Below are 18,195 nucleotides of genomic sequence, written 5' to 3'. Positions count from 1 at the left end.
GTAGCTAATAGATGCTTGTTTTTCTATGGCAACATTTTAGTAGGAAGACATTTCACTGCAAATTACATTAATATATAATGCGAATGTCTACATTAATATAATTATAATCCAATACTAAGTTTAATCAACTAGTATTTCTGGTGTTGACTAGTGAGGGTAGCGACAGGTCGACTAGTTGTGTACATTCCTAATTACTGTAGATACTGTATGTTGTGTTATATGGACCTGTGTCTGCAATAAAGCTTTATTATTATGACCCCAATAAGCTGATTAAAAGATCCAATATGTAAGATTTTGTGTTTTCTAGAGATGAGGTTGCAGAACACTATCTAGAGCCAGTGTTTGGTTTGTTTGTTCTGTACTACTTAAGAACAAAATGGCAGATTATATGAAACGACCCCCTATACGTAGATATAAACAGCTCATTCTAAGATAATGAAAACAACAATTCAGGTTATTATAAACTAATGAAAACAGTTATGTTTGTTATATACCACTTTTCCCAATACGTCCTACACCCTGGTCCTTTAACATAAATTGTTTAATAGTTTGGTTACCCTGAATGTTGTGTAGAAGGTTATAGGCAAACAGAAAATAATACAAGGACACATTCTGATAAAGCTTGCACTCCTAAAAACAAGGGACTGCACTGGTGTGTATGTGTGTGTGTGTGTGTGTGTGTGTGTGTGTGTTGCCACAGGTTACAGAGTAGATAAAATATGAACCACTTTGAAGGCTTATTAAACGCCAAGAAGCTGCATGGTGGTTTACACTCCTTTGAAATAGGATTGTACAACTTTGGACTGTCAATAAGACAGCCATATTTTCTTCATTTCATAGTCTAATTCATATTCATTCAATTTTACAATATGTATTTCAATTTATTGATAAGACAACATAACTAAACAGTAGAAGCTTTTATATTAACCAGGGATAGCAGTGAAAAACATAAACCAGAGAGCGAGTTCGTGGAGTTGGCTAAATCTCACCATTCATCCATCTTGTCAAAACATTAATAGGATGTGATGATGGGCTGTCAGCTAGCCGCTTTGCCAACATACTAGCTAAGTGCTGCTGGCTCTGCTGGCAGGCATCAACTATGAAATGCTGGTGCTTGTAGGTGTTTAGAAAAATAAGACATTTCCATCCAGCGTAGGTAAACATCACTGTCAAATTAAACAAACATTACAGGACTGATCTTCATTTTCATCCTAATGGTTTACTCATTATTTAAAGGATCAGGCAAAGCATGTGCTCTATTAAAACTATCTGATGGACTCAGAGGCTGGTCAGATAATGCACAGAGAGAAGGGAGTGGGCCTGTGGCAGAGGCAGACAGAAAATACTCAGACACATTGTTAGGAAACTGGCACAACTGGGCACCTAACAGAGCAATCAACTGGCTCAAGTTAACATCACACTGGCTACAAGCCATCAGGATGTCCTTGCTGTTAAACCCTCACTGTTGCTGCTGAGGGATACATGGCTCATAAGAGTGGTGGTGTGCAGGTACGTATATGCATATCATAACAATGGTGACTGGTTCATTAACTTTTAACGGTAAGAGGCAACACAGAGCTGGCCATTATAGTCTTAAATAGTTAGGATGCCTGCCAGTTTGCCAGTATTTCTACACAGCCAACTAGCAGCATTATCCCACAGAGTTGTTTATCAGACAGCTTATCAAGATGAGTGGCAAGTGTTGGGGTGTGAACTTGTCCAAGTGAGGGGGAGGAGAAAGAGATTCGAAATACACTTTGCCATCTCTTAGCTAAAAAAAAACTGTATAGCTTTAATTCCACTTCAAAAACTATTTTTATTTTCATTTAAAACCTGTCCAAAAATAAACAACCAGGAATGTTCAGGCTTGAAGAGAGGGACTCGAGCAGGGTGACAGAACAGAGTGAGTGACAGATTCAATGTTGTCATGTGTGAAGCACGAGGAATGCATAAAAGTAAGGAGAAATGCCACAAACATGCCCAAACTAAATGAAAAACTTCTGAGAGTAACTGCAGTGGCTTGTGAGAGATTTTGGCATAAGCTGTCCCATTGCACCAAGAGCTATTTTTACAGCAAATACCCATGAGAGCGAGGGAGAACAGAACTGAGTTGAAGCAAAGCCACTGGCTCTCAACTTTGATCATTTCCCGTCTCTCTCCAAGTGCTTTAATTTCTTTTTTGGAGTGTATCTTTAATAAAGTATTAACAAGAATCAAATTTCACGCAGATGGAGGTCATGTTTAATATGAGAACTCAGGACAACGCAGGCACTGTTGTAAAATAGGGGGGTGATTTGGGGTGGTGGCAGTGGGGAGGTGGGGGGCACTGGCATTTGCGCAGAACATTTCCTTTACAATGAAAACAATCTAACCAACTGCAGCACTCAGAGGAATTCACCTCCCATCCCCCACACCCCACCTCCCCTCCTCCACCACCACCATTACATTACCATATCAAAGCCCTGAGTTCAGAGCAAGTCTTCTCTTTCAAGAATGGGAGCGAGGCAGAGGGAGGGAGGGGGAGAGGACAAGACCGAGGCAGTAGGAGTAGACCCAAGACCGAGTTTGCTTTTATCCTTGTTCAGTGTGTGCATGTGTGCGCAAGAGAGACAGAGTGTGTATGTGGGCGCGCCGACACAAGTGCATGTTTGTTATTGAAAAAAGACTGCAGAAAATCTGTGGAGATACTAGAGGACTACTGATTGGGTCTTCCACAAGATGCACTGAAGAGAAGTCAATTCACATTCCAGAGGCACATAATGGGGCCTGCAGGGGGTCTGATGGAGTAGCAGAGAAATGCCAAAGCAGGTACACAGTGCAGTTAGGAGGGCACTGCGTGGCAGATGGCCAGCAGAGTACAGGCAAAGCCAAAGATCTCTATATCTCATGGTTGGCATATTCACCTCAAGCGTGAATCTATTGTTAACCTACCTCAATGCCTTGTCTGTTTTTCTGCTTGGCTTACTGTAAGAGCACTCACAGACCATCTCTCTAGTTTGCTGGGAGACTAAATGTGAAAATCAAAGTGAATGGCATTAGGGTAAATAAGACCACTGGTTGCCTGGGAAACAGTGTACCCTGCCCCACTCACTCAAGCCCAGCCTTTACTTTTGTCCAATCACTGGAGAGCAATAATACATTATTGACAGAGGGCCACAACAGGCAGCAGTGCAGCATTTTCAAATTGTATTTGAACAAGAGAGGTTTGCTGTTAGAAGATACACAAGGCAAGTGAAAGAGAGCAAAGCACACAGAAAGACAAGAACGGAGAGAGAGAGAGAGAGAGAGAGAGAGAGAGAGAGAGAGAGAGAGAGAGAGAGAGTGGTAGAGGGAGAGGATTCAAAAACGCACCCCATTTACACTACCATAACCATCAATCTGCCATCCATCCCCGGCCTGCGCCTTTGAACCACACTAGAATCTGTCAGATAGCTGACTCGAATAGCTAACAAGATGAAAATAAGCAGCGTGTTTACTTACTGAATAATTGTATGAGTAAGAGCAAATCTGAGATATTTACATAGGCAATAATTTCCATCAGATCACGTGTATATGAAATACAACATTATTTGTTAAGACAGTGTCAGAGCACTTTCTTGTTGCCTTGCATGTTGTGTTTGGATGTCGGTACTGCATTGATATGCATATCAATGTATTCCCAATACACAATTACCCTACACTGTGTGGTGTAGCTGTTTTAACAGTGTGGGAGAATAGAGCATCTCTTTGTACTGAAATAGCATAACAGTGTGACTGTAAAACAATAACCCCTGTGGAGTTTTTCATATCTGCCTGCTGTCAACGAGCTGTGCATGAACTTTCTGTCGAGATCAGCGTTGATTTTATAATCTAAGAATTTGGAAGTGATACTTTCTGGTAGTGGTAGCAGCGGGGCTTTACTACCCTGCTTTATCATAGTAAATACTGCTGTGACATTCAGCTAATTGTAAGAGCCTGTTGGTTGTATCATTCATACATTTTGTCATCGATGCTTCATCATCTGAGATTGAAACTGACAGGAATGCATAAATGTCAAACCAAGCAGGGTGTATTTCTGCATTCAGGGGCTCCAGGTCAGAATGGAGAACAAAATGGCAAGCTGATAAAAAAGCATGTGCAGTCAGAGTTGTTAGCATGTTCTGCAAGTTCTATGGTCTGACTCAGGTTTCAAACGCACCGATCCACTAAGATTAGTTTCAGCTGGTCAGTGTGAAGTCTGGACAGCAGCCAAAAATAGGTTAAGTTTCTATAATTACTGGGCCAAAACAAAAAAAAAAACAGCAGTGCATATTTAGAATGATTCTGAACCAAAGTATGTACAACACATGCAGCTACCTCAGTTCTGTAACTAATTCAACCAATATCCAATCAATAGAGTTCTCTGAGAGGCCGTTAAAAAGGAAACTTGGAGCCAGGGGAACTGGAACAAAGGCACACTGCATCTCAACACTAGGTTACAACCTGTGCAGACTGGAGAACACAAAGAGAACGAGTGAAGTAGAAACTCACCCGTCTTCTCTTTGATCTCACAGAGAACGCTGAAGAGGGCTGGCTTCATTCTGTGACAGTTCAGGGCATGCTTCCTGTAAGAGAGAAGAGGGAATAAGAGAGGGAGAGAGCGAGGAGGATTACGATAAACAGACCTCCATCTCAAGTCATTCCATGTCCTCCCCCATAAAACAGGTAGAGGAGCTGTATGTATTATGCATACAGCATTTCAAGAGTGTAGTGCAACACAGCAGGACAGAGCCATGTTGTTTAAAGGCATTTTAAATTGTCAAATGCCATTGTCAGTGCAGAAACATCCCTGATGCGTCAATCTGAACTAGCAAGAGTAATGTTGTCATTTGGATGCTTTGCACTGTGGGACAGGTAATGATGCCAAACCTCAAGGTCATCATTACTGAGCACCAGATTCCAGAGTTAATACACAGTAATCTAATTTCTACCTCTTACAGAAAGACTTGTTTCATGAAAGAAGATGGTGAGTTGATAGAGAGGATTAGGATTAAGTTGCAATTTTAATTTAATCAGAGACGTTCTCTTTATTGCCAAACAGGCTAATAGCAATTAAAGGAGAAAGGGCAAAACTTCTACAGTTCACCATAATCAAATCAGAACACCTCAGCAACAAAATTTCCTGCTAATACACATCCATGCACCCACACACACCCATACAGCTTACGTGTATTAAAATTTAGAAAACTGGAATGCTGTGGCAAAGCCCCATTCCTAATACGACCCTAAATGACTTGTCTCCAACGTTAACTACTGTACCGACAGGGAGAGGGAGTGCTGAGTACGCACAGCACCACATTTTAAAAGTCATGTTTTTCACACTGAAATAGGTTTGAAAGGCACAAATAACAAAGACATGTAACTAAGCATGCACTACAAACATGCTACAACAGTGTAGCTCATAATGAACCATTATTACTGTCAGAGGTGTTTTATTTTACTCTACAATGACTGTATGTAGTTTATAGTGCTGTTGTAATACTGCATTATCCTGTAAAAATGTTTCTGTAGTTTTGTGCACCCCCTGTATTTTTAATGACTCGTTCTATAAATAGAGAATACACAGGCATATCGGTGTTCTATGGAGAGTCTTACAATTCACAACAGGCATCATTTATTGGAAAAACAGATTTCAGTGGAAACAACTTAAATATGTTATCAGAAAAGTGCAACATACAGTTTAAGTTTAGGTGAAAAACAAAAACAAAACCAGCATGAGGCCTCCATTATTGATGAGTATGAATTGGGAAACATGAAATAAGAAAAACCTGAAAATCACCCTGAAATAAATAATTCATTTTCCAAATAACATTACTAACAACACAGTGAAAACAACCACGGATGAATATGATTTGGCTACACCTGACCTCAACACCAATTCCAGTTGTGAATGTCCACTGCAGTATTAATGAGGGGACCATGGGGACTAGCAAATAGTGCGCCTACTGTATATTAGACTGCGACGAAAGACTGCCTTTCTGTGAGAGTATTCTGAGAGGCAGTATGATGTAAAGAAGTGTGTCTAGCATTAATATGTCATTTTGTCCACCAATTCTGTCACTGCTGGATTGAGTTGGGGGGAGGGCTGCCTTCAGCATGGAGGGTATGAGCAGGAGGGGGAGAAGGAGGTGCTCATGCGGTCCTGTACTGACCTGTGCTGGAAGTTGAGTGGCAGGCCACCCCCTGCCATGCCCCCCCCTGCTCTCCCTCCCTCTGTGGGGTCGTCTGATCCACCCCAATGCGCCGGCGATTCCTCTGGCCAGCATCTGAACATATGGCGACAGGGTGAGAGGATGAGGGTGGATGGTGCGCAGGAAGTGTACTCTGCAACACCGAGTTCTTGCGCTGCCCTGACCACTCCCCATCCCAACACACTGCCACCCTGCACGACAAGGGCGTCATGCTCACATGTGAGCCACGACAAATTAATTTATAGACCATGACTGAGGGAAAGATTGATGTGTGGGTGACAAACTTGATCAGAGTTAAGTATGATGTTGATAAAAACTGTACAATGTAAGTCATACCAACCACTATATCTTAAACCTATTTGTTATTACAGACTACATGTGGTACCGTTATGTTTTGTCCTTTTACCTGAAGTAAACCTGAGCCTGACGATTTAGCACTTAGCGCAAGCTACTCTGTTGGCTAATGCTAAACATATACTGTCCAGTGGATGAATATTTCATTATCAGAATTGCCTTTAATGATCACATACATACTATGCATATGACAGCAGTGAGGATTTGAGCTGTATGGGCCTCACAATTTCGATCAAGTCCACTGAACTGCCAGTAGGCTGCATTCTTTTTAGTATTAATCCTGCACATAAATGGCATGAGGAGGACATGCTCTGAGTGGGAGTTTGGATCAATACAAGCATACAGCAAGGACACCTCTGGCACTTCCGAAGCAGCCACACCTTTAATTAGTTTTTCAGAAGAGCCTGTTAACATCTAATAATAGGCCAGCTACTTGATTTCCTACACTATAATTGGCCCTCTAAACCATAATATTTGAAATTTACATTATTCCATTCACTACATTACAACCTTTAGTAAATGGTCTTTACAATTCATAACGAAAAAAGGTTTGGGAGAAGGAAAACTAGACTGCAAGAAATATTCCAAAGGAAAAATATTTGCATTTGTCCATGAAATAAGGCCTGATTGAGTCCTCAAACTTCTACTGAAGAAAAGGTAATATCCCAGTGTTCATAGGCTGCTGGTATAGCATCATCCCTCCCCCTCACCACCATCTCATTAATAGAAACTCGATTTGCGGACAGCTGCACTCGCGTACACATTATAGGAGAATTGATTGCACCCAGCACACAATGAAAAGGATGAACACCAGGGAGGGAGGGAGTGAAAGAGGAGTGAATTAATTAAGAGAACCAGGTGGTCAAATGTTGGGTGGAAAATCACTAGCTAATGACACATCACACTGTGGCCACGGTCTTGCAGTGGACGGTTGTCTATTGTTGAAATACTGACGCTTCATCTGAAACTGACCTTATGCTCCTTGAGCCACATGGCAAATGAGTGCGGGTCAGTGGCTCACTGCCGCGCATACTATCTACAATAATGCTACGTAAAACACCTCTAACAGAAACATTAAGTGACGAGTCATATGAATGAAGGATTGCTGTCATCACAGGCAGCACTGGGCTGATACGTGGGACAACTGAATAATCCTTACCTTAATGTATCAGCTCATTTGCATTTCAATGACTAATGTTATCGACACCCATTTGACGTGGAGCGGCATCCCTGATACATGTTGTTATAATTAGGCAAATCTAATTTGCCATAGTCTGATTAGTGATATGTGAAAGCTTTGGCAACATGACCAGAATGCCTAGTTTATACTCAGATAGCTCTGACTCCAGCAACTTAAAGCATGCACTATCATAAGAAAAGGGCTTTTGTGTGTTGTTGACGCAGTTCTTGGTAGTTTTATTAGTTGATGTAAAAAGGATATTTGCGTCACTAAATGGATATGGTCCTGTGAGCCAATGGGGAGATAACAAAAACTCATGAAATATGTAGGAATTGTTTTCTGTATGCAGGAGTTAATGAAAGCATTAAAGATGAACTACTGTGGCCTAAACTATTTTTTAAACCGAGAGATCCATGCATCACAAATACAGCTTCAGTGTTTGGCAAGTGGTTGTGTGCATTTTGCACGGCAACCATAGTCACAGACTCAACAGGGAATTCAAACTTTTTAATTTAACACTTCATTGATAAACCACACAGGATTAACGTTATCGCCCCTTTTCAACCAAGTGAGCATGTTTACAAACTACAGTACACAATAAAGCACGATTTGAAGTAACAAAGAGCCTCCTTTCAAACTACAACAGCACTGTAATGTGGGTGTTCAAGTTATTCTGTACCATAATGTATTGGTTTAGCAGCGGATTACAATGTAACGTGAAGTTGCATCAATGATGAAATTAAGCATTACCTCAATTAATGTGATCGTTTCAGAGAAAAGACGAAGCCCTAAAGCAGAAATAAAACACATACAGCGCACTTTAGCTTAGCTATCATGTGTGGAAAATGGCTCTTCGCTTGTCTTACCTGGCCTGTGCTTCGTCCAGGCTTTCGTCGGTGATGGCCATTATTTGCTGTAGGATATCCCCTATGTCTTGCTGAGGTTGACCGAGGGACTGCTGTTTCCTGACCGAGTCTGGGTCACCGACATCGGCTTGTGCTAGTCCAGCGAGTCCGGTGAGACCCGTCAGCATCCTGGTCTGGTCATCCATACTTTCAAAGAAAACTCGCCGTTTTCCTCAGTCGAAGAATACACACAAATAGCTAGCCTGTTAGCTAGCCAGCAAAGTATCTTCTACGACAAATCATACAACACTTCTTACCGTAGCCGACAGCAACGGTTGGAAAATAGTTAACGGCCGTGAACGCGAAACAGATAGCACAAGCTCGCTTTACATTCGCTTGTGTTTTCCCCTCCTCAAGTTAATAAACGCGGCCAGGCTAACGTTAGCTAACCACCGAGTGAAAAGCAGCTAGGTTAGTAGCCGTAGCCCAGCAGAAAAGCAGCAGGGACACACATGCACAGACTGTGTGAGCTTGCCAACAGCGCCTCGCACATTTTCGAAATAAAAAATTAAAAACGGAAAATGTAACGATAGACGACCACTCTCGTCCGGGAAATAAAACTCGCCGATTTAAAAGAAGAAATAAGACGTGAACACAGCGGCTGAGCTGTCGGGCTGTCTCGCTCCAATCAGAAATCTCCTACCAAAACAGACTACGGTTTGCCATTGTTGTTGATGTCGCGCGAGTATGTGGGACGTTCTGGGCTGCGCGAGCAGTGTGCGTCGCGTTGACCATTGAACTCGTAGCACCACGGAGCGAGAGCTTGCGGGTGGGTTAATCGGTAGACTACTATATAGAAAAGCTAATATAGATTAATTTCCACATTAGCTGGTGTTATATTAGTAACAATACATCATATAGAAATATTACACCACAACATCCCATGTACTATAACTGTATTATTCCTCCAGGTGACAAGATTCTCCTCAAGTGCTGCCTTTACAAATGGATAGCCCCTTACGTCATCACCATTGCTTGTCCTATTATAATGGGTTCAAGCCATTTCCCTCATTAATATAAGGCGAGATCACCCAATTAACAAAATGCTTTCTGAGCAAAACTTTAAAATGAATGCTTGTATACATGCACAGAAGGGACTGTGTGATATGTGAGCTTATAACAAGCTGCACATGTTAACACAGTAATAAAATGGTGTTAGAGCCTCTCTGACATTATACACAAAGATGTGTATGAACCTAACAAGCTACAACAACCTGTCCTCACTCACAAGTAAGTGTGTTGAATAGCAAAAAAAAAAAAGGTATTGAAACTGATTTAGTCTCTGGGAGTCAGTGTCATTTCATAAGTTGTGCCTAAAAGTCAGTGCACTGATATCCATCTGTGTGGGGCCAAATTGTGGCAATTTCGGGAGCAATATTCAATCTCAAAGCAAAACAGCCCGACCTCAGAATATGATTCTGTCCTAAACCCCCAGATGAATGAAACATCCCATCAGTTTTCAGTATGAAAATGTTGACAGCACAGATTGAAAACAAGTGTCCTTGTTTTTTGCAAACTGGGCAATTCTGCTGTAGTTTATCACTCAGATCAGAGAGACAGCTTTCCAAGACGAATGGCTGGCTGAATGGATGTGGAGGAGAGCTGCAGCCAGCCTTGCTGTACTGAGAAGAGATGATGGGTGTGCATGAGGGAGTAGGACCAAACTGGCAGTGGTTTATGCTGACTCTCCACACATCCATCTACTACAATCTGTAGCTAATCAATCTAAAGTTAGAGACAACAAGAATAGAGAATACAGCAAACCTAAACAGTAATTGTTCGTTGCATGTGCATATAGTACAAGTCACAATTCTTGTGGGTTATACCAAGCAGAGAATTTTAACCCTTTGAAAGGTTAGCACTACCACAACCAAACCTCCAATCTGATGCATGTAAGTATAAAATATTAATATATATATAATAGCAAAAAGGACCCTCCTTTTCTTTCTAATAATAGTCTAAGCATAAGGAGCACAGAGCCTTGTCACACCCAAGGCTCCTTTATCCAAATATGCACTGCATCCAAATCAAACACTTCAAAAATAACTTCTAACCTGCCATTTACTTAGGTCACTGAGGCTGTTTAAAGCGACAGTTTACCATACATTTGTAAGAGAGTAACTGCAGGGGTGATCATCTAACCCCAAAGTCAGCCTCACTGTCAAGAGAGGCCTTCCTCGAAAGTAAAAAGACTGTCAGCGGCTTTGTAAACTTCTTTATACGTTTTATTGTTGGTGATTCATTTAAGGATCATTTCTGTGAAACTTCTATTCATTTGGATGCTAAAGCTGCCCTCCTCTCACCCCACAAGCATCAAGGCTCATTTTCATCTAAATAAGAATCGATCTCTCCCGCTGTGCACCATCCTCCCTTACTCACAACTCTCACGGTCACAACCCCACTTGTCTTCCCTCTGCTTGTCCCTACGCTCCCCAGTCACTCCCTTGAATACAATCACAAGGAAAATTGAGCATACACCATGTAGGAGATCATAACTGCAGCGCACAGGAAGTCATTCACTCTTTATTTATTGTTGGCAATGGGCAAAAGCTGTTTTCTGCTTGCTGCAATCATCAAAATTAACTCTGAGCATTAATGAGTGAATGGGTCCAGGAGATAGGGAGTGATAGCGAACAAAGCTTTGACTGACTGGTACAATGTCAAAGCTTCGTTCTGCATCAGTGACCCAGCCAAATGCAAGAGATGGGGGTGAGTCACTGTGGGGGGAGGGGCCTCCTCCTGAATGGTCAGGGGACACTGATGAAGTGAAATAGATGCAGCACCAAAAAGAGAGTAAATGCTTGAGGATGAGCATGTTAAAAGGACTGTAAATAGACTATAGGTAAACTGTAGAGCATAATCCATCTGTATTCAGTGATCTTTATATTTAATGCTTTACTGTTGCACAAGTCAAATTTAATTGGAAAAAGTGGCACATGTCTTCACAGGATTCATGATGCTTTTTTGAAAATGACACTATATACACCAGCATGGTTCAGCTACTCTTCACATTGCTGCTTTTCAGATTAATAAAACAATGGTAAGCAGACCACTTAAAATGCCACCAATGACTTAATTTTAAACTATTTTTTTTTTAAATCAAATTCAGTTTAGTTTCCAAACGCTCGTTTATTGTATGACCAACCAATATCCTAATTTTGCATAAAGTTCTCACTGTTTTCTTAAACAGCTGCTTTCCTCTTAATTCCTGACAGTGCAGTCTTGACAGTTCCAGGTTTTACAGGTAAGAATACTTAATTAAGGCCTAACAGAAAAATCCACTCTGGGAATTTACCAAGCCTTTCATAATATTGTATAGCCAGCCACTGCCACCTGCTGGTCAAACATATGGACTACCTCTACCACCAGTCCTGCTGCTGATGGAAGTGATTTTATTTGACACAGAACACATTACTTTATCCAATAACAAGAGACAACAAAGGCGGAGTAAAGACATTATATTTTCCCAAATCACATTAACAGCAAAATTACCAGAAAATAACCATATATGAGCTTCATATACAAGTCATATGGAGTCATGGTCCATCAGATGATTGATTGCTTGTGCTTGCCTCATGCCTGAGTGACTATGTAGTTGCGGAGGATAAAGGTGCTGCCAGGAGGTTCTTGATGGGGTCAGGGGAAAGATCCTGGAATCCTGCTTCTGCGGCTGGAAGGAAAAAGTAACCAGATTAAATGTTAAATGTCCACATCATTGTTGATTCCATAGAATTATTCCACAGAAAAGATGAGAGACAAATAAAGTCTTTACCCAGTCGGCCACTGGTCTCTTTCACTAGCAACTGTGACTGCTCCTTGATGGACAGAAGCTTTCTAACCATCTTAGTCTGTGTGTCCATCTACACATGAAAAAAAGAGTAAGTTATTGTATTATATTTATATCATATTTGAGCTGTAGTCACTGTACTTGAAGGGACAGTTTACCCCAAAATCAAACATACATATTTCTCCTCCTACCTGTAGTGCTACTTATCAGTCTAGATTGTTTTGGTGTGTGTTGCCGAGTGTTGGAGATATCAGCTTCTCTTGAATATAATGACATTAGATGGCACTGGGCTTAGGATGTTCGAAGCAGCAAAAGAGAGAAAAAAATACATTTGAAAAACTTAACAGCAATGTCTCTTTCCAGAAATCATGATCCAGCTTCTCGACATAATCTACAAGCCTTGTTTTAAGCAGTTTTATATAGGAACTATTTTCTTTTATCAAACCACACCTGCGAACCAGATCACTGTGCAGAGGTAAGCATGCATCTACTCAAGTACAACTGACTCGTGCAGATGCCACCACAAGACGTAGACATTACTGGCAACCCCCTCAGTAAACATCAGTAGAAATGTTGACTATGTAACATTACCTAGCTCAGTGGTGCTAGGTGCATGTTTCCCTCTGCACAGTGATACAGTTGGCGGGTGTAGTTCTGTAGAAAGAAAATAGTTCCTACATGAAACTGCTCACAACAAGCTCTGTGGATTACCTTGAGTAAATGGGTCATAATTTCTGGAAAGACACTGCTGTTGAGTTTTTCAAACATATTTTTTTGGCACTCTGAGCACCACAAACCAAGTGCCATCTAGTTCTATTTGGAGATAATGTTGGAAAGAAGCTACATGTTTCCAACACTGGCAACTAGTGCCAAAACAATCTTGATTGATAAATAACACTAAAGGCAAGAGGAAAAATATGTATTTTGACAACTAAAGGAAACAACCCTGTACCTGTACTGTAATACTTGGATTCAAATGTTGCTAAACTTTGATCTGAGCACGGAATTGTTTGACATACATTTTTTTTTTTCCCAACCAAGCTACACCGAGAACAAAACCAAAAAGGTATTAAATGGAAACAGACCTTTTCTAACTTTGGCAGAAAATAATGTTTTCTTGAAGGACTCAGCACTTCAAAACCATTGAAGTTGTTGCTACAGAATATAGAGCAAAGAATATAGAGCAAGGAACTACAGAATATAGAGCAAAGAAGTACAGATGTTGTGCTTTATGTGTTTATTTTATCTCAAATCTATCTCAGTTGTGACTTTTAAATGAGATTGGTTGAATGTGAATGTATTAATTTATTGGCACAGTCACCTTGGACTGCTGAGAGCCAGGCACTTCTTTCCCTTTCTTGTGGACAGCACTTTAAGCTGCCCATAAATCAGTAGCATCTGCTTTATGTTTCATCACTCTCATGGCCAAAATACCTTTTTCTTCAAAAAAGCTTCTGCATTTTATACATACACTGTCATACAGATGGTATGTAAGAACGATGTAGTAATAAAAACCTTACAAATTTCAGCTTCTGCTAACAGTCAATCACTTCTACTGTTGATATGTTTATGAGTTATTTGAGTAATGATGTAAAAATCTAATTTCAAACATACAATCGTTGCCATAGTGTGAAGCATGGGCTGTTGTCGACAGAGGAGACCGTGGTAGTCAGGTTTACTCTGTAAGAAATGGTACTGGGACGACTGGGCCACAGATGTAGTGTCTAATGATACACCTCCCTCCTGGCCCTGCTCCACTTTCCTACAAATAATAAAGAACACATTAAAACACAATTGAGCAGATAATATGTGACACACTGTAACACAGCATTGCTACAGTCTTCCTCAACAACAGTACACATGCTCACCTTTCCAATTCCTTTGCTTTGCTCCGGTGTTTGTTCAACAGTGCCTCCCAAGATTCACTTTCAGCCTGGAGCCTAAAACACGACACAGGCCGTTAAACAACAGAACCACATGTGGTACGTCCCACAATCTGTGTTTTTAAGTTTGAATGAATATTTTGTGTGTGCTATTGTGATATTAAGCACAACATACCTGTTGAGGGCTTTCTGGACTTTTTCCATGGCTCTTTGCACTGCTGGGTCACTAGAACTGAAAGCAGATAACACAAGAATAAATGCAGTATAACATGTTCATTTGCAATTTAAAAAACTGTATAATGCATGGAGTACTGAAAATATAAAAAACAGCTACAATACCTGGCTGCTCCAGCAGGGAATTGATGACCCTGGTGCTCATTGCGTATGCTTTTGGCCAAACAACCCCACTCTTTCTGCATGTGCTCAACTGCACCAAGGAAAACACAGAACACAGTTAAAAAAGTAACGTGAACAAAATATTTTTTTGACAGTAATCCAATAAAAATAAAGAGCTCCATGAAATATGTACCAAATGAAGCAGTGCAAGCACTTACCTTGTTTTTGAAAAGACTCCAGTGAGGTGTTCGGCACCGACTGTATAGAATCTTGAGTTCTTTCTATTACCAGCTAGAGACAAAGCACAGGTGATTAGTAGGGCTGCAAACAACAGTTATTTTCATTATTGATTAACCTGCCAAATATGGTTTCTATTAATTGTTTTGTCAATAAAATGTCAGAAAGTAGTCAAAAATGCCTGTAGCAATTCCCAAAGCCAAAAGGAATGTCTTCAAATGGCATTCTTTCTCTGATAAACAATCCAAAAATCCAGAGCTATTCAGTTTATTATCATGTATGACAACAAAAGTAAAATTCTCACATTCAGAAGCATGAAACCTACAAATGTTTGACATTTTTTGCTAACTAATCATTGCAGCTCTGTGATTTGACAGATTTATTAATATACTTACGACTAATTAAAATCAAATGCATGTTCATCTCTATCCCAACACAACTCAGAACCTATAGTCTACTCATTATGACTAAAGCATTGTACTCACTACTTCAGTAGGACATTTTATGTACAGAAAGTAAGTACTCCTGAATAAAACCATATCATCTGAATTTTACATCTATTAAATTTAAATTTCAGTGCAATATCTCTAGTTATTATCCAATAATTATGGCATTTCTAAATATACTTAATTGATGTCAGCACCAGAGTGCATACCCAATTCATTTGTTGAATACCAGCTGGTTCCTTTTTAAATCTATTATCTTTCCACATATTTTCAGTCAAGTGAAAAAAAATATCATCTCAATCAGCCAACACCAGTGAGATGAAAGTAGCTCCCCGTGTCTGTCCATATAAAAGTCTGTTACAATAAATTTACTTCTACTCTAATGACCCCACCACTCACCCTCATTGAAGCTTCCATCAATTTCTCAAGCCTCTCTTGCTGTGGTAAAGATGCACTGATGCTCCTGCTCAACACTGCAATAACACATAAATAAGGATTTATACTGCAAAAGGCCAACAACAAAAGAAAATACATGATGACAATTCTTTACTGATTACAATCTCACCCTGATATGGATTGGGAAGGGCAGGGAGTGAGCGTCGGGTTATAGTAGCTCTCCTCCAGGATTTCCTCCGTGCACTGGGGCTGAAAGTTGGACATGAAGGTTCCTCTGTGTTTTCTGTCTGCATCGCTAGTTGGTCCCCTGCATCTGTTTTCTGTCTGCTGGGTGATACGGAGGTACGGGGAGATTTGTTTGGGGGCGCTGTGCTGGGGCTTGTGGATTGGCATCTTTTCTTTGTCTGTTTCTCCGAGTTGATCTTGGTATAACGTTACAGAGATTAAACAAAGAGCAAAGTGAGTGACAATATACATTAGCATGATAAAGCAATGGCCTTAGACTTAGCAAAGGTGTTGTCAATAGCTTAAATGTAAATGTCTTACCTCATTCTGAGTATCGACGGTGACACTTTCGCAACTGCAAGGACATTTTGTGTATTTATAAGATATGTCAACATCACATTGATAACATATCGGTAATATATAAAAATGTTTAATAAAATTAAGTTACTACAGTGTTTCGCTTTCACGTTTAACGCTAAGTTACGTTAGTGCGGTAACTGTTAAGCGCAACAGTAAACAACAATAATTTACCTTGAGTATAACTGAGACGTAAATAAACGCTTTAATACATCTTCTTACTTAAGTTACATACAATGTTTGATGTTAAGTCGGTTGTCGCTACGTGGAAAAAAAAACAGAAAAAGAAAATACAAACCCGTCATGTCCCACAGCCGAATGTTTTTCCGCCATTTTTTCTTTCAAACAGTTTTCTTCACAGCGCGCGCTCAACAAGCCAAGCCCCTCTTGTATTCTAAGCATCATGGGAAATGTAGTGTGTCACAGGGGATGCTGCTAACAAGGTCATAGGTGGCAAGCAGCTTTGTGGGAGTTGTAGTATTGAAGACTTAAAAATATGCTCTCAGTAAATAAATGAAAGAAACCCTCCGCGATGACACAGGCAGTATAAAACTGAATGTGGCTGTCACCCTTTAACAGTTGCAAGATGGCTGCATGATTATCCAGTGATTTTCACAGGCCATATCACTTTTCAAATTATAGGGTACAATATTCAAAAATCTACCCAAAGACACCCAAACTTACTGGGGTTTAATTTAAAGATTTTAGAAAATAAACGCCATCAAGTGGTAAAATACTATGAATAAGAATATATTTTAATGTTTTCTAGACTAGAGGTAGGCAACCTGCGGCTATGGAGCTGTATGTGGCTCTTTAGATGCTCTCCACTGGCTCCCTGTGGTTTTGACATAAAATTATATGGAAATAGATAATGGTTATTTTAACATTCAGATTTTCATTTGTCATTGTTGTTAGCCAAGAGTGATTATTGCATTCTACAACTGTAAAACTGTGTAGCTTATACATCGAATTGAAACATAGTTTAACATTTCATCAACTTAAATGTGTGTCATACATCTGCGACCTGGGGCGTTTTCCTCTAAATTTTGCTGAACTTCTGTAGTGGTGGCTAGCCTGGAGTTTCTCTATCTTGGCTAGCTATGGATTCAAAATCTGATTAAGGAAAAGTCTTGGAGGAAAACAGAGGATTTAATAGTGTGTGAACAGATTCATTTGATTTCACCACCAATACTGCAAAGTTTAAGTACTAAATAATCATAAATAGCCCACTGCAGAGTAGCCACCTGGTAGAAAATCATATTAATGAGTGCTCGTTAGGACCTATTCATAACGTTGATGGGTAAATTTAGTTACAGCTCCAGACAGATTTCCTTTTTCTTTTTCAGGCCAATAATGGCTCTTTTAGTAGTAAAGTTTGCCGCCCCCTGTACTAGACAATAATTTCACAAGTGAAATCAGCAGGAAATCAAGTGCAGATGTTTCTGTACAGAGGTAACCACGATGGTCCTCTAGAGCAAGCACTGACCTATTAGTTAAAAGGGGCAATGCTGGCCCTAAACCACTTTGTACATCTTGGATTTCTGATATGCAGTTGAAGAATTCTTCACATGGTTCTTCAGAGTTCTGGTACTTTGACCTCCAGACCTTGTGCTTAACAGCTTTGACCTCCTTTATGACATTTCCCAACCACTGGCCATTTGTTTTAGTTTTTTTAATAGTATAGCAGTATAATCTGCTGAGTGTAAATTCAGTCATGAAGAGCTTCTACCCCCCATTGGCCGTCCTCTCCACCAGGCCTGCTTGTTATGTATGTGTTCCACTTATCCAGTCATAGCCAACCAGCACTTGCCAAAGCTTTCCAGGGAATCATGCACCCATGTTGATACATAAAACATTTTAAGCTTGTCTTGATTTTATCA

General features: G+C 40.3%; 2 protein-coding genes across 5 annotated transcripts in view; both read right to left on the bottom strand.

Moving 5' to 3' along the window:
• The window catches only part of pbx4 (pre-B-cell leukemia transcription factor 4), a 35,344-nt gene extending 25,984 nt beyond the window's left edge, over nucleotides 1-9,360 (bottom strand). For 2 of the 4 annotated variants that reach the window (XM_049561847.1, XM_049561846.1), the window contains exons 1-3: nucleotides 8,610-9,358; nucleotides 6,171-6,284; nucleotides 4,510-4,583 (exon numbers count right to left, since the gene is read on the bottom strand). In XM_049561847.1, the coding sequence (XP_049417804.1) occupies nucleotides 4,510-4,583; nucleotides 6,171-6,284; nucleotides 8,610-8,794 (373 nt within the window). In that variant the 5' untranslated portion in view covers nucleotides 8,795-9,358. Of the gene's footprint in view, nucleotides 1-4,509; nucleotides 4,584-6,170; nucleotides 6,285-8,609 lie in introns of all 4 variants that reach the window. The other 2 variants (XM_049561849.1, XM_049561848.1) reach the window with 2 other exon arrangements.
• Nucleotides 9,361-11,242: 1,882 nt separating this feature from the next.
• On the bottom strand, nucleotides 11,243-16,702 carry LOC125879783 (uncharacterized). Its single transcript, XM_049561858.1, has 11 exons — nucleotides 16,614-16,702; nucleotides 16,280-16,313; nucleotides 15,903-16,155; nucleotides 15,737-15,810; nucleotides 14,873-14,945; nucleotides 14,658-14,745; nucleotides 14,494-14,550; nucleotides 14,304-14,375; nucleotides 14,050-14,197; nucleotides 12,421-12,508; nucleotides 11,243-12,318 (listed from the first exon to the last, which is right to left on the bottom strand). Exons 1-11 carry the CDS (start codon nucleotides 16,646-16,648, stop codon nucleotides 12,236-12,238), a joined length of 1,005 nt encoding a protein of 334 aa, XP_049417815.1. The 5' UTR covers nucleotides 16,649-16,702; the 3' UTR covers nucleotides 11,243-12,235.
• Between the last annotated feature and the right edge of the window lie 1,493 nt (nucleotides 16,703-18,195).

This window comes from Epinephelus fuscoguttatus, linkage group LG19 (assembly GCF_011397635.1).
Source record: "Epinephelus fuscoguttatus linkage group LG19, E.fuscoguttatus.final_Chr_v1".
Classification (NCBI taxonomy): Eukaryota; Metazoa; Chordata; class Actinopteri; order Perciformes; family Serranidae; genus Epinephelus; species Epinephelus fuscoguttatus.
Note: the sequence above shows the minus strand (reverse complement) of the source record. Positions and strands in the feature narration are given on the sequence as shown.

Excerpts from the sequence above, each read along its gene's own strand:
- LOC125879783 (XM_049561858.1), bottom strand. The coding sequence starts at position 16,648 with ATGGCGGAAAAACATTCGGCTGTGGGACATGACGG. Across the intron at positions 16,314-16,613 it reads TCGGCTGTGGGACATGACGG|TTGCGAAAGTGTCACCGTCG; the intron begins GTTTGTATTTTC and ends ATGTCCTTGCAG. Across the intron at positions 14,376-14,493 it reads GTCCAGAAAGCCCTCAACAG|GCTCCAGGCTGAAAGTGAAT; the intron begins GTATGTTGTGCT and ends GTCGTGTTTTAG.